At 40.3% G+C, this 16620-nt stretch overlaps 1 protein-coding gene across 3 annotated transcripts in view; it reads left to right on the top strand.

Annotated features, from left to right (window-relative positions):
• UNC93A (unc-93 homolog A) overlaps positions 1-16620 on the top strand; it is a 191121-nt gene that overhangs the window by 150580 nt on the left and 23921 nt on the right. Inside the window, exon 8 of one of the 3 annotated variants that reach the window (XM_072409184.1) lies at positions 13403-16402. The exons of the other annotated variants lie outside the window; for them this stretch is intronic. Coding sequence (XP_072265285.1) covers positions 13403-13419 — 17 coding nt within the window. The 3' untranslated portion in view covers positions 13420-16402. Of the gene's footprint in view, positions 1-13402; positions 16403-16620 lie in introns of those variants that run through there. 3 annotated transcript variants of the gene reach the window in all.

Raw genomic sequence — 16620 nt, 5'->3', positions numbered from 1 at the left:
CCTATGTTTCCCTGCAGTCAGTGATTTTACTCAAACTTTAGTTTCTTCTTTGGAGTAGGAATACCATTCTCTTGCAGGTGTTTATTTTTTACATATTTTTGAAGAGTTGTCAGTGATAAATTGTGTAACAGGCTATTTACTGTGGGCAGGTGTGCAGAAAGCTCTGAGTGTTCTAAAATCTCATGAGATGGTGACCTTACATCTTTAATGTCAAGCACGAGAGACAGGAACACTAAGGGGCACTACTAAGCTTGCATGGAGGTGGTGTGAGCCCTGAGAAGGGCCAAGGCGTAGAGTCTAAGCAGTCACCAGGTCTTCTCCAGAGCCTCTGATGGTGAGGATGTTGCGCCACGGGTTACTGCCAGGTTGCAGTCCTTGGGCACACCGAGGTGGGCAAAACCTGATACCAAATCAGTAAGCAGAAGGATAGTCATGGAAGGCTGGGGTCGAGGCAGACAGCAAGCAAGAGAGGTTAGGTCACATGCCAAGGGTCAATTGCCAGGGATCCAGGAGACAGACATTAGTGACACATAAGCCACTGCGGGCGCAGGGAACACAGAAGGCACTGGAAGCAACAGGAGTCACAGGTGACTCAGGAATATCCACAGACAGACAGGAACACTGGAACAGCACAGGGAAGTTGGCTGGTAACTGACAAAGTGGACAACGAGGGGTTAACGCAGGAGCTGGACAGAGAAAGCACTGAATTAAGCACCAGGTGAACAGGAACTAGCTCAACAGAACTAGGGGCTCAGGACAATGGAGACACGTTGCACCAACAGTGCAGTGTGTGAGTTACCTAAATAGCCAGGGCTGGTCATGAGGCTATTTTCTGATTGGCCAGCGGATTGTACAGAATTGATAAAACTTGGAAACAGAGGCACCTCCAGTGTCAGAATTGCCAGCATGCACAGGAGAGAGGCATCTGCGCTTTAGTGAGAAAGAGGTATGTGTGACATTTAAGGGCTCTGGCAAAGTGTACACCCCAATTTCCAGATTCATAATACATTTTAGAGCAATAAAGAATAATCCTGATAATCCTGAGAGCAGTTTTAAATAGCAATCTGTGTAACTCCTGTCTAACCAATACAATTTGGGATCCACTGACTGCGCAAGAAAAAGCTTGTTTGTCTCTTCCAGCCTTGCTATTTCAGCACTTAACGTTTATTGGTCAAACATGTCGGATTACGACACCAGTTCCATGTTTTAGTGATCTCTTGCATCTTAGAAAGAGCCAGGTACATAGGGACATGGTCATAATATACTTGAATACCAATATCAGTCCCCCAGTAATCTGCGCAGATCTGTTTGGGTAATAAAACAATCATCTGCTTGGTGACATGTATTCAATTTGTCACAGTATTTTGTGTAGGCTTCTCTTGTGTTTCTTCCTCCTTAAAAATTAGAGCATTTCTGGATAGAGTTTAAACCTTCTGGTATGTCCTTTTCCGTAATGTTTTTTTTTTTTCTGTATCTTATTCCTCGCATAGGGAGTCTATTCCTGAAAGCTTTTGTTTCAAGATCGAAATGTTCATCTGAACACCAGGTCTTTGGTATTGACTCTATGGTATACTTTGAATAAATAGTTTAAGGTGTGCACTTGAGGTATGGAAAATTATTATTAATGAATATATACATCAAGAAAGGAGATTAATTTATTCAAGGTAAATCTTAGATTGAAGGAGTTGGAAAAATACCTGAAGTTGTTGTGTGGAGCCTGTCTACAGTATCAAGATGTTGTCGATATATCTCCACCAGGAAAGAATATGGTCTTTTAAGATGTTGAGTTTGGGGTCAAAAAATATTTTTTTCTCCCAATTGCTGGAATAAAAATTGACATATGAGGGGGCACACCTAGCCCCTATAGCTACCCACTGTATTTAGAAGTAGTGTTTCTCCTTAAATATGAAGATATTCAGAGGGAGAATATATTTTAATAAGGATGTTATAACATTATTGAAGTTGCTGGTGGCTGGATCTTCTTCAGTTAATATAGTGGCAATTGTTTGTTACTACTTTACATGGGGTATACAATAATATAAGAGCTTCCACATCGATTGTTACCAGGATGGTATTTTGAGGTTCCCTCAATTTATTTGTAATTTTAAACAAATCGATACAATGGTAGTGTGAGGACGTGCGGTCTGAGATAGGTATCATCTAGCTCGCTTGCATTTGCTGAAAATGAGTCAATGCGTGAAAAGATACTCCTTTCCCTCCATTGAAACTCTACAGAAATGTAGGAAAATGTAAGTTTTTTTTACTTCGGTTTGCCCACATATTTAAAATGTAATATACATTATTAAATATTGAGACAATTGTCACACCTACTCCTCCTCGATAAAGCGCCGGCACCTCTTTCCATTCCCCATTTAGGATCACATCTCCTGTTATCACAGAGATCACCATACTTTCCTTTTCTACTGAAACTCCACAAAAATGTAAGTCTTCATACTCTCACTTAAATAAATACATAAACATCACTATATTATTATTTCAACATCAAAATTTTAATTTGAACCGAATACATTCTACACACCTCATATTTTAGCCGTACAATTTATATCACAACTTAATCTTCACTACCCATATAACCAAACCTTGCCTGTTTCTGCTCCTGTGAATGTATGCTGCCTAGATTGACCTTTTGCCTGTGACCCCAACTCTGCTTTTGTCTTTCCCTTGTGTACCTCATCTGGTGGACAGATTATCTGTGTATGACCTCTTGCTCTGTATTCTGGACTTGTCTCTGTTGGAATCTTGGTACTGCTTTATCTGTGGGCTTCTGGTCCTATGCCAGCCCTTCCTCAGGTCTGGCAACCTTGCATTAGTCCTGGGGCAACTGTGTCCTGGGAAATACAACCAGTCTACTGAAGCTGCAGATTGGGGGACTGGTGTCTTGTGAGTACTGTTGCTGGACCAGGGTCTTACAGTGCAAGTCTGCACAACCTTGAATTATTATTGCTAACAGTATTTTCTCTTTACAAGAAGCTATTTATATTTCACAAAAAAAGCCCACCTTTTTCACTTTCTGGCAGCATGAAGAACTGAATGGAATAATTAAAGCTCCTTCTAGAATCAGAATGGCAGGGGCGAAATTCTTTAAAAGATCACTTTTTGTAGGAAGGGAATTTCCCCATTGTGTAGGTAGATATTAGACAAAGTAATCTCCTGTCCATCCATTTATTTTTTATATTTCAATATTTTTATTAAGATTTTAAGTTTTTCACGAAAAGAAATAATACCATAATAACAAGGCTCGAACAGAAAACAGAAACACATTGCCCCTGATTCATCAAGCAAAATCGGATTATCGGTCGCGCATTCGTATTAGCGATCCGGAATCGTGCGCGATCGCGCTATTCAACAACCGGAAAAGCTCGCGCACGGAGCCGCGCTTATCCGACAGCTTTTTACTGGCGATCATGCATTAAAAGTCACTGTTCCCCTAAAAAATCATTCTTTCTAATGGCACACACATTACCCATAGCCCTAAAAAAAAATGTTTGCGCTGTTTAAATGTTTTTAACATTTATGTGCGCTAAGAAAAAAGCATATTTTTAAATCACTAATTTCCTTCCTGTTAGGCAAGAGTTAACCGAATTCAACTCCTCTCCATAGGCGCCTATGTAAAAGCTTCCGATGCCTTGTCGGATACGTGTGCACGAGCGCGATGTTGCGGGCCTGACATCGAACAACTTTTTTTTTTTAAATTCTCAATAAAGTAACAAGCGCGCACACTTTCTTTTGCTGCTTACGTATATGTGTGTGTGTGTATATATTTATTGCTATCCTACAATACTTATAAATAAATACATAAAATATATATATACACACACATATATATATATATATATATATATATATATATATATAGCAATATACACAAATATATATATATATGGAAAATACTTTTTCCATGAAATCCTCCCCAACTCAACTTTCTTTTATTTTTTTAACTATTACAAGATCTGTTTAGTGGTGTACCTATCTAAAGGATCATATTAATCAATGATAATGACATGTCCAAGTGCCAAAAAAAAACAAACAGCCAATTTTAACAGACTGCGCAAGTGTAAATTGCAAATGAATTTCTATTACCTGTGCGCTTAAGTGTGAGCGAACAGCTAATTTTGACAGACTGCGCAAGTGTGAATTGCAAGTGAATTTCTATCACCTGTGCGCTTAAGTTGGTAATGTGAAATAGGTAAGTATGCCAAATACAACAAAGACAAACGACAATGATATTTTAATTAGATCAAAATGCTTGGTGAGAATTTTTTACAATTCATACTATTGTGAGATGACATATTTATGAAGTGCTTACTAGTATATATACAGCTTGATCTCAATTAGTTTGCAGTGTTACAAACCAAAGTAAAAGTATACAAAGTACGCAACAAATGTAACAATCAATGAATTATATAGCAACATAGTTACTATAATCTCACCAGTGACAGCTTGACAGATCCTCCTTAGTCGCGCAGATGAAATCTAATGAAGCATTAAAGATTCTATTTGACCTGTAAATGACTGTAAATAACACAGAACAGAGAGCAGGTGCGAGCTAATTAATTGCTATGATCTAACCATTGTGCTTAGATCCTCCTTAATTGCGCAGCTGAAATGTAATTGCCTTAATTGGCAGATTCGCGACCCCTATTGCGCATGGCAGGAATCCGGCCGGCAGATTCAGGATGCGAGTGTACGCGCGCACTTGAGTCCCGGACCGCGGTAATCCGCGATCGCCAGTCGCGCGTATTATCGCGCTTCCAGCGATCGCGGATTTCAATGATGAATCAGGGGCATTGTGTATGCTCAGACAATTAAAACATCATGTATTGCTAACAATGTCCAAACAAAATTATTTACCACATCCAGGTATACATTAAATGAAAAACAATCTAGTAACAGGTAAATATATACCAGAGAAACAAAAAGACATTAGTGAACCGTGTTTGAACAGTGTGTGAATCAATCTCGTGTCCCGTCTATACAACAGGGAAAAAAGGAAAAGAAGAAAACAAACATAAAAAATAAAAACCACATGGGAGGGGGGAAAGGAAAGGTAGAGGAAGTTTAAAAAGCGAACTTGACTAATGCCCCATACCCAAAAGTAAATTAACATATGCCATTGGCTATATACTATTAAACGAAATCCAAGGCTCCCATATATCGTCAAATTTATCCAAAGAGTTCTTTAGGGTATGAGTTAGTCTATCATTGACCATAATCCAATTCAATTTGGTGAAAATGGGATCCAGAGATATCAAGGGTGACTTCCAAGCTTTAGCCAGTGAAATTCTGCCCGCCAGTAAGATCAATCTGATCAGTTTCATTGTGGGTCTAGGAAGGGACACCACAAGTTTGCTAAACAGGGCAGCTTCCACAGAACTACGGATCTCTTGCTGTAAAATTCTGGAAATCAAGCTAAATACCTCGTCCCAAAATGCCCTGGCAATCGGACATGACCACCAGATATGTAGCATAGAGCCCCTAGAATCACAGCCTTACATAAGGGAGAGGCCGACGGGAACATTTCCGCCAGTCTAGCCAGGGTGAGATACCATCTAAGTGCTACTTTGTAGTTGGCTTCCACCACAGCAGAGTTCAGGGAAACCTTGGAAAGGGAGTATACCATATCTCACCATTCTTCCAAATCCCATGTCGTACCCAGTTCAGATTCCCAATCTAGCATATACTGCAGTTTGCTGGCCGGGGCAACTAAGGCTGAATAAATCACAGAAAATTGCCCTTTGGTGGATGCTATGGATGAGCACGTGCTTTCGAATGTAGAGGAGCGCATGGGTTTCCGGGCCTCTCTAATTGTCATGTTGATAAATGAAGTCAATTGTCTGTAGCGGAAATGTCCCGTTGGGGGAATTTCAAATTTACTGGTCAAATAGTCCCATGTGAACACTGCGTGAACATCAGATCTTCCAGCGGTCTAAAGCCCTTGGAAAACCACCAGGTAAAGTTCACTGGACATTGGCCCGACGGGAAATCCAGGTTATTCCAGAGTGGGGTTAGAGGTTTATGATATGAAGTTAGTTTTGGGTGATAGCTGAATTTAACCCATAACTGAATGGAGTGAGACAGAGCCGGGCATTTCATAGCTCCTCTCGTACTTTTTCTGAGCCACATAAGAGACTCTATGGAACCCAAAAAACCATCCCTGTTCTCTATCTCAACCCACTGAGGTGGGGCTCCGTGTAAAGTGCTCAACGAGACTTGTGCCACTTGTCCCCAGGCCCCCCATGCGCTTAGGGGCAAATAAAGTATCTTTACAAATTCTGGCCGTCTTCCCTGCCCAGATGAACCTCAGTATTCTAGACTAAAGGAGTTCAAGCTCCTTCGTGGGGACCTGAATCGGGAGAGTACAATACAGATAAAGTAGTCTGGGGAGTAAATTCATTTTGATAGCAGCAATCCGCCCCAGCCACGATGGGGGGGGGGGGGGGGGGGGGGGGGGGGAGGAGGACCACCTCCGAATGTCCGCGTAAAGTTTTTTAAACAAGGGTGTATAATTAGCCCTAGAAAGACTATGGTAGGTGGGAGTCAACTGGATGCCCAGATATTGAATGGAATCCATATGCCAGCTGAAGTAAAATTTCTCCCTAACCCCTGTTAGTGTCCCTGTGGGAATATTTATATTGAGGGCCTGAGACTTAGCTTTATTTACCCTTAGGCCTGAGCATAGAGAGAAATCATCCAGAAGTTTCATTAGGTTGGGCAACGTAGTAATTGGGGAGGTGACAAACATCAAAATATCATCAGCAAACAGAGCGCATTTGTGTTCAGCCTGATTACAGCTAATCCCTTTAATGTTAGGATTCATTCGTATTGCGATCGCTAGGGGCTCGATTGCTAGTGCAAACAGAAGTGGCGAGAGCGGACATTCCTGTCTGGTCCCCCTTTTAATTGGGATAGCTTTAGAAAGAAATCCCCCTAGCGATATTTTCGCTTCTGGGGAGTCATACAGAGCCAGCAGCAGATTAGTAAAGTGGGCACCAAAATCCATCCTTAAGAGAACCTGAAATAGATATCGCCCAGGATATACTATCAAATGCCTTTTGAAGCTCAAGGGAAAGCAACATAGCCTGGCGTGGGAGGCCCCCATGCCATTTGGAGTTTACCACTGAAATGAGATCAATTGCCCTTCTCGTTTGATCTGTGTTGCATAAAGCCCACCTGGTCCAGATGGATATATACTCCCAAAAAGGAGCCCAGTTGGGTTGACATAATCTTCGTCAAAATTTTAAGGTCACAATTAATCAAAGAAATGGGCCTGTAATTGGCCACTTCAGATGCATCCTTACCTGGTTTAGGGATCACACCAATAAATGCTCCGTTGGCGTCACCCCAAAGAGATTTCCCATCCCGCAAATAGTTAAAATATGCCACCAAATACCAATACAGGGCCGAATGTTTTGTAGTACAAATAAAAAAAAACCATCTGGGCCAGGTGAACTTCCCAACTTGAGGAATCTAAAGACCCTGTTCAAATCCTCGATTGTAAATGGAAGTTCCAGGATTGCCTTATGTTAAGGATGAAGTTTGGGGAGGTCAAGCTTACTGAGAAACCCTTTAATAATTCCCACTCTGGAAATTGAGTCTTCTGGGCTATATAAACGACCATAAAAATCCTCAAAAGCTGCTAAAATTTTTTCTGGGTTTTGCGATAGCCCACCATCTTTGACCTTAATTTTAGGGACCGTATGAATCTTGGGTGAATTGAATCTAAGCTTATTACCCAATAGGCTGCCTGGTTTGTCACTCCACAGGTAAAATTTGTGAGCTGCCCAGCGAATCGATTTTTCTGCCCTAGTTGTGAGAATCAAATTAAGTACCAATGTATCTGAAACAAAGCTTTCATTGAATCTCTAACGGAACCCAGCTTGAGGCCGGCTAAAACCCGTTAGATACAGTGCTAAGGGGTCATGATCAGACCAAGGGGTTGACAAAATCCGGGCCCCAAGCATATTGGGAAGCATATGAGACTGGACAAACCCATGATCAATACGGGAATACTGGTCATGGGCTGATGAAAAATGGGTATTGTCCCTGGAAGATGAATTCAGTTCCCGCCAGCTATCAACAAGGTCATATTTTCGTAGCAAAAGAGAAAGGCCATGACTCTTCGTTGGAGGGTCCCTATATCTGCTTAATTTAGATTTGTCTAAAATATGATCCAAAGCCAAATTGGAGTCGCCTAACAAGATTAGGGAACCCTTCACTTTAGGCCAGATCTCTCCCAGGAAGGTGTGAAAAAATGCCAATTGACCTAGTAGAGCTGTAGACCAACATATCCAATCACTACTAGATACCTGCCCCCTGGGTCCCTAAAGACCGCTTGAGGTGCAAAATTTAAGCTCTTTCGAAAACACAAAAGGACACCACATTTTTTCTCATCTGAATTGGCATTGTAAAAAAAAGGATAGTTCTTATGAAAGTACCTCGGAACTGAATTGTTGGCGAAATGTGTCTCCTGCAAAGCTAAAATTTCAACCTTTAAGGAGTTGTAGTAGTGGAATGCTTTAGACCTCTTGACCAGAGAGTTAAGACCCTGAACATTATGGGAGAGCAATGTCAACTTAGTAGGGGTTGCGGACACTGCGGGTGAGTCAGTCAACATAGGTAGATATCAATAGTAGAGCTGTTTGTGTACTTCCTCTGGGGGCAAGGATAAAAGTATGGGATCTACCGGGAAACAAACAAAACAAAAAAAAATAAACAAAAAACAAACAACCAGCACACCAAAGTACATTGTAATAAACCAAGGAGGATTGGGTGCCTCCCCGACCCCGGGAAACATACAGTCCCGGACCTCGGGGGCAGCCTCACCTCCCGTGCACCTAGGAGCTCCAACAAACTCCATCTCGTCAGAGGGAGTCTGGTCGGGTCAGGCCAATTAAATAAGACCCGAACTAGATTCCCTGTTGGTTGAGGGCATGTGTGACCCCCCCGATCCCACGCCCCTCCAAAACACAAATATAGGGGCATAAGGTCCCTACAATCAGAGCTTAGCAGAACATTTACATAGCAACCTGAGGGAATCACATGCTTGATAATGGCTCGACAGCCACTTAACAAATAGTTCAATCAGGCACAATACAAAGAAAACCAGTACCAATTGGACCAGCAATACCAATGACACCCCACTACGGGGCCACATAGACAAACACTGGATCAGAGGCAAGACTGGGGCCTCCATACAACAAAAACCAGTATAAAGTGCAAAAAATACAGAAGGATAACAAAATTTATACTGTATTATAACAACCACCATTTAGGGCCCCCAGCGTTCCTCCAGCAGCATAGAATGATAAAAAAAACTAATGCAGGGTGGCGCCCAGCACACATTTTCAAGTTGTCTTCTGAGGATGTTTCCCTGATGATTTACCCTTATGCCAGAGTGGGTCCCTGCCTGACATAGGCGGAGCTTCAACCCTCTGGATTAGGTCCAAATCCTTGAGGAGCTGTTCTCCTTCAGTAAAGGAGGAGAAAGAGAAACTTTTCCCTTGCAGTTGGAAGATCAATTTTAAGGGAAACGTCCATCTATATTTAATCTTGTGATCAATCAGCACTTGCAATAGGGGTTTAAGCGCCCTCCTGCGTTGAATAGTAAATGGTGTTATATCAGAAAATATTTGTATCGGGTGGCCTTCCATCTCAATATGATCCATTCCCCTGGTTACTTTCATTAGGGCTTCCCCCACCTACTAGATTGTAAGCTCTTCGGGGCAGGGTCCTCTCCTCCTGTATCACTGTCTGTATTAGTCTGTCATTTGCAATCCCTATTTATATTAGTCTGTCATTTGCAATCCCTATTTAATGTACAGCGCTGCGTAATATGTTGGCGCTATATAAATCCTGTTTAATAATAATAATAATAATTAGGGCTTCCTTCGTAGAAAAGTAGTGAGGCTTGACAATTACATCTCTGGGCGGCCCATCCTGCCTAGGCGCCACCAAAGCCCTGTGCGCCCTGTGAATTACAAAGTGTGATTCTGGTAAGTCAGGTAAGAGATCTTGTAGGAAACGCCGCACAGCCTCTGTAACATCTTTCACTGATTCAGGGAGGCCCCTGATCCTGAAATTATTTCTACAAGACCTGTTTTCCAAATCATCAAGCCTAAGCTGCAGATCCTCAATCCGATCATGTAAGACCGAAATTTCCTTGGAATTCTGGTTACCCTGTGTCACCGTTTCATCCACTTTTTTTTCAAAAATATCAATTCTGGTGCCCAGATTCTGTAAGTCTTGGCGCAGTTCAGATGTAATAGTCTCTGTAACTTTAGCCAGCTCTGTTTGAAACAACTCGGCCAGGTTAAGATACAGCCTATTTTCCGCCAATGGGAGGTCAGAGGGGGGTGAAGAGGCTATGGGATCCTGTGTCAGTCCCCTAAATCTGGAACCATTTGCATGGGTTAGGGTATGTGAGCTGTGAGAAGTCAAGTCCTCTCCTTGTAGAGACCGAGAACCCTGCACTACAGGCAAGGGCAGTGCTGAGGGGGGGGGGGGCTGTGACATGTAGAGGCAGGGGGAATTCTGCGTGTCCTGGGTGCTAGCAGGTGAGGAGTGGGGAGAACTCTCTTCCCACCCCTTGTCCACTGGTCCCTCGCCCGTACCTTTAGGAGAAACCTGCTCCCTCTCCAGCAATGCAGAGCCTGCAGCCACATGCATGTCCGGGGGAGCCGCCATCTTGGAAGCCGGCCGCTGAGACTGAGAGCGGGGATTGCGGTCCTTTACCTTCACCCCTAATTTTCCCATCATCGTCAGAGGAACAGGAGAGAAGTCCGGAGTCTGGGCGGCTTGTGGGTAGCGTGGCTGCCAAGTGCCGCTACTGCAAGAGCCGTCAAAGGATCCGGGGGGTGCTGTGCCGTCTAATTAGCGTCCTGCATAGACAGCGGCACATGTGCAATCTTCTCCATTTAATTTTTTAAAGAGGAATCTGCAAGTTCTTTGGTAAAGAGATAAGCCAGAAGACCTGCTGAGTAATATAGAGATTCTCTTGACCTTGAAGGCAGAATCAGTAGTGAGGAATGTTTGTGGAAAATAAGGAGAAGTCAATTTAGGAAAACATTCCTTTTTAAAATAAGTCTGCTGTAAAAAGACCATTTCTGCTTTAGACTTTTCAAGCTCCCCAAGAATTAATGTTCACTTTTCAAGAATGTTGAGGCCCTTCATCTTTTGTGATATAAAAATATGCGCCAAAGTGGCAAATCTCCCTGGCATAGAGTAAGCCATAATTTGGGAAAAGATTAGTGAGATTTAAAGCAAAAAGGCAGACACAGGTGAAAAGAACAGAACAGAAAGCAGAGGGAGGACAACAAGTTGGTAGCTAATGCACTCCTGTCAAATTACAACTGACAGGGGAAAAAGGCATATCACTTGTATTCCGATTTCCTAGTGCCACCAAGAAAAGGATAAACCAAAATCATAGATTTAAGCCATGCAAGAAAAATTCAGTTTTGATCTTAGGAAAAAGGGACATGTAAATATTTTGCCCAGCCATGGGAACGGTAAATGTAGAATAAGCCTGACAATGTCACATACAGGGATCAAGGAATTTGTGCAGCTATTTTGTCCTATCCAAGAGAGGCACATGTATAATTACTAATCTGCAATGACATAAAGCAAAATAAGGTGACTAAAAAATACAATTTTTTGGAAACCCTTCTTTACAGCAACAGCATACTATGCCTTTATAACATGATATAACATACCTGCACTACTCCTTCCCGTGATAAACCTATAACCACCCTTCCCCCTTTAGCCAACTATTCCCATCTATTATCATTATGAAACCCATCATGACCTAATTCCCCCTTGCCTGTAAGTCCACTTCAAGATAAGCAAACAACAATTAAGTTGCAAATATTTAACTGATTAACAACTGTCCAATACACTGGTTGTCTCACAAAAGTGTGATCAGGCAGTAGTTGATCATGAGTTTATGAGGATCAAAGATGTATGAGTAGGTTAATACCACAGATGATGGAGAATAAAATGTAATGCAGAGAGAAGTTAGAACTCATTTAACAAAGGAACAAATCCACGTTGAATAACTGTAGGGGAAAATTCTTTCACAGTAGGGACAAATGAAAATAAAGTATAAACAGTCAGTGGTATAGCATTTAAGCAAAACTCAGAAATATAGTAAGGTCTTCTGAAATATTCTGAAATTTCAGATCAAGCAAGCTTTCTTTCCTCATTTTGCTGCTGTGCGAAGGCCCCTCAAAGTTTAAGTTCTAGACCTGGGAAAGGACAACCCTGAATGATCAGAAAAATGGCATTCCGGCAGAGGGATATCTATGTATTACTCGAGATCACAATCACTAGTAGTTAAAATACAAAACAAACTTCAGGAGTCCATCACAGTGTGCAACAAGTGCTGTTTATTATTTCTATGTATCATCAGTCCAAAAGGAAAATCCCATCTGCAGGCAATATACTTGCCTTTAAGAAGCTCAAGAAGTGGTCTTGGAGCCCTCCTGCTTTTCAGGGCGATAGATTCATAAGTTCTGAAACAGTGGAATCCCATGGCCCCTAAATGTAATAGGTTGTTTCTTTCTGGCCATTTTAAAGATCTCATCTTTCAGTGGGAACTGTCAAAGACAACCAATAAACAGGGACAGAATGCAGCAGTTTAGAGAGTGAAGTAGAAATTAACCTCAAACCTTTTTTGGCATAATGCATAGTGAATACGAAAAAAATCAAGAGCAGAGCCTGGCTGTCTCTCCAGAAGAAGTCTGACCAGCTGCTGATAGTTGCTTTGGCTGCATAGACATAGCCATCCTCCTTACCCTTATATTATTCCTCCTCCCAGGATTGTCAGGTCTCAATGAGATGCATATTAAGTGTGGATACTATAGAGTGCAGTCCAGGTATAGCTACATCCTATTCTGTAACTGCCCCCATTGCTTACTTCAGCCTCTCAGACAGTGCACCAGATTATCTATTAATGAATGAAACGGTCAGGGCACTCCTATTATCGGATGCTAAAATTGACAGGTCTGAAAGTCTAAGTGGATATGAGGTGGCATGCATTATGGGATTCTGATTTTTCAAAGGAAAGCATCCTAGCTGGATTCATCCTCTTCTCATGTCTATACCTGGTCCTGAGTGGGAAAGCTTGAATAGGTCCAATAATCCTTGGTCATGGAGCCTGTGGGGGTTTGGAGATGCATTTGGAGAGGCATTCCCCATAAATGTTTGCCCAGGGAGGTGGCAGAAAAAAGTGAGAAATTCATGTGGCTAAGAGCTTAGGTAATGTACTTCCATCTTAATCACTCACTCGACCACCCCCAAAAATGTATTTTTTTAGATGAGTGTGGCTGCATAGTATCTATCTCTTTACCCCACCACTAATCTTCTCATCACTCTCATTCTTATCCAGATCCCTATTATCATTGATGTATGGCCCAGAATATGCCAACATATTGGAACTGTGCTTTTTTCCACCCATTGGTTTAAACCTGACTTTTCGATAATACATCCTCACTACTACTACCACCACCTCTACAACTAGAAGCACCCTTACTGTTACCACCAGCGGCACCTCCACTACTGCCAAAGCAGAAGCAGCTGCAGAACAAAGAACAAAAACAAAGAATAACAAGTGTGCCAATAATGATGGTTTAATCCAATCTCTCTTACTACAATATTGTGAAAAAAATTATCAGTGTTTTTTTCACTCAGAACTCAGAATTAAAAAGATGAAAGATCTATTGCGAGCCTAAAAAATGACAGAATCAGCGCTGTCTGGATTGTGGAAGATAAACACAGGGGTGGTGTTTGAGATATTTGACAGCTGTGTGTGTTCTCTAAAAAATGTTTTTTCAGCCTTTTGGGGGTTTTGGACTTTTTACTATGAATTCTTCAAATACTTTTCTTTCTGTTTCTGTCAGCATTTTTCTCTTTTTATGGTTTACTAACTAAGGAGAGTTATTAGGTGTTTTATTAAGGTGTGATATAAACTTATGGGCCAAACTCATTTCAGCATGCTCGATTTTGGCTTCGGAAAAATGATGCTCTAAAAACTGCAGTTGTGCCGCCTATGATTCAGAAATTATTTTTTCCTAAAACCCTGTATCATACAATCATCTGTCACAGACAGCCTCATTGGCACACTCTTCTCCATCTTCTACAGGGGGCTGATATCATGCAGCCATCTGTAAAAGACAGAACACAGCATATCAAAGCATCATCTGTGTGTGCTGCTACTGTGTTAGATAGGGTTAGATTGCAACAGTTTATAGGTTTAGGATAAGATAGTAGTAGAAAAGTACATTGCCTGTTTCCTCATCTTTGCATTGCTCAGTATAAAAAGCACAGTATAAAGAGTATTTGACACGGTGAATGTTAACTCTCTTTTCACTTAGCTTTACTTAGCTTTACTATCCTCCCTCTTTTGATTTCGACAAACTTTCGTACACCAATCTAAAGAATGAAATGTGGAGTCGCAAAGCACAGCTACTGTATTACAAATGCTCAGCTGGAATACACAGACTGTACGATAATGATATTATTCTGTATTGGTATTACAAACATACATGGGAGCACTTACCACCTTCATAGTCTTTAAACTGCCGCTGTAACTGGTTGAAAGTATTAGAGTTTGGTTTCAAATTGTCCATTGATTTTCAAAAGTGAATTTAAAATTATGTTAACTAGGACTATCTACAGGGTGACAACACCAAAGCACAATTTAACTTCTGTTTACCACCCTGTTAGGCAAATGAAAAATAAGGCAGGATCAGCAGGTAATATACCTTAATAATATATGGTATAATATATAATATAAACTATAATAATATACATAGGTAATATTATGTTACAATAATGAGGTCAAGAAAAGCAACAGCTATTGTAATGTTAGTGACAGATTTCAATTTAAAGTTGAGCTGATATCATGTGATTCATAAAGGAGTTCAACTGTTGTTTTTTACAATAATTGTACCAGTGCTTGACATTGTTCATCTTAGATATGACATAAATCCATTTTTCTGTTTATTCATAGCAGTTATTATTCTTTTGTCCCTATATATTATATAACAAAGGATTTTATCTTCATTTTCTGTGTATGTATAACTTGTGAGCTTTACATATATATTGTCCCTGGTAATGTAGTGATCTTTCCAACTGATACAGATCAGATTTTTTGATTCTGAGATTGTATGAGTGGAGGCTAACCACACTTCATAATTATTTCCCCCCCTTCTCACAGGTTGTTTCATTTTCCCTAATTTAAAAAAGTTAAAAAGGGGTAAGTACTATTACCAAGGCCACATTTTCTCCTACTGCTTATTAAAGAATCTCTGGAATTAAAAAAAAATATATTAACAGACTCTTTGCGTCTGGAGGAAAAGAAGTTTAGGCTTCGGATAAGGAAGGGATTCTTCACTGTAAGGTCTGTGAAAATGTGGAATCAGCTTTCAGCAACTACTATGGATTGCTTTAAGACAAAGCTGGATGTTTTTCTAGAAGTACAGAAAATAACTGGGTATTAAGGATTTAGAGTAAAAATACCGTGACTAAAGATACCGTTTTTTTTGCGTTCCTCTGGACCAACTATGTCTTATAGGGTTTTATACCTGGGATATGTTTATTTCCCTAGTGATTGAACCTAACCTTCTATGTAACTATCTAAATTTGTATCAATGATTTTCCAAGGCCATGTTTTCTTGTTCTTTAAATTAAGGAAATTGGTGATTTAGAAAAAAACCAAAAGAATTATCGAGAGCTATACAATATTTTTAAAGGCCACGACGATAATTCTACTTCTATTTCTGGAAATTAGGAATTAAAAAAATTATAAAGATATATATATTATTTTCTATAGCCACATTTTCTTCTCCTACTAATTAAGAAAATCATATACTTAGAAATAAATCAGTGGACCAGGTGAAAGCCTTGTATCACTGCATGAATGTAGTTGGAGCTAATGCCAACTAGGATTTTTTTTATTTTCCAAGCAAAAGTTTTTGATTGCGAATTCTAATACATGCACATGTGGTGCTGTGCTAGTTAGAAAGGAAGAGTTGTGAGCAGCTGATAAAAAAATATTGCTAGTAAAATTTAAAAACGTTGCTTCTCAATACCGAATCACTTTATATGGTGAAATAACTGTAGTATGGAGAGTGAAAGAAAAAAAAAAAGACTGCAAATTTGCTAAACATTGTAGGGTAGGATAAATAGGGTCACATTGTAAAAAACATTTAAGGGCTAGTAAAGAAAAATAAAAATAAATATATAATGCTAAACCTATCTTTTGCCCACTTGCTAATAAAGAAAATTGCATTTTATAAAATAAATAAAAGAATTCAAAATTAAACTATTGCCATGGTAACATTTTGTCCTCCTGCAGCCTAACAAGTAAAAAAAAAATCGAAGAATTTTACACATTTACAAGCTAAACGTTGTCCTGCTGTGAGTATTAGAAATTTGGGAATTTTTTTTCTTTTTTTAAACCTTCTCGGCGTTACACTGATGTCTAGATTTCTGTACCAAAAGCGTTACACTGTTTTTCATGAAATTTTTTTTTTTACATTTTAGACCTGTAAGTTACAGAAATATGTCCGAACAAGGGTCTAGTAGATATCATGAATATAAAAA

This window comes from Pyxicephalus adspersus, chromosome 4 (genome assembly GCF_032062135.1).
Source record: "Pyxicephalus adspersus chromosome 4, UCB_Pads_2.0, whole genome shotgun sequence".
Classification (NCBI taxonomy): Eukaryota; Metazoa; Chordata; class Amphibia; order Anura; family Pyxicephalidae; genus Pyxicephalus; species Pyxicephalus adspersus.
Note: the sequence above shows the minus strand (reverse complement) of the source record. Positions and strands in the feature narration are given on the sequence as shown.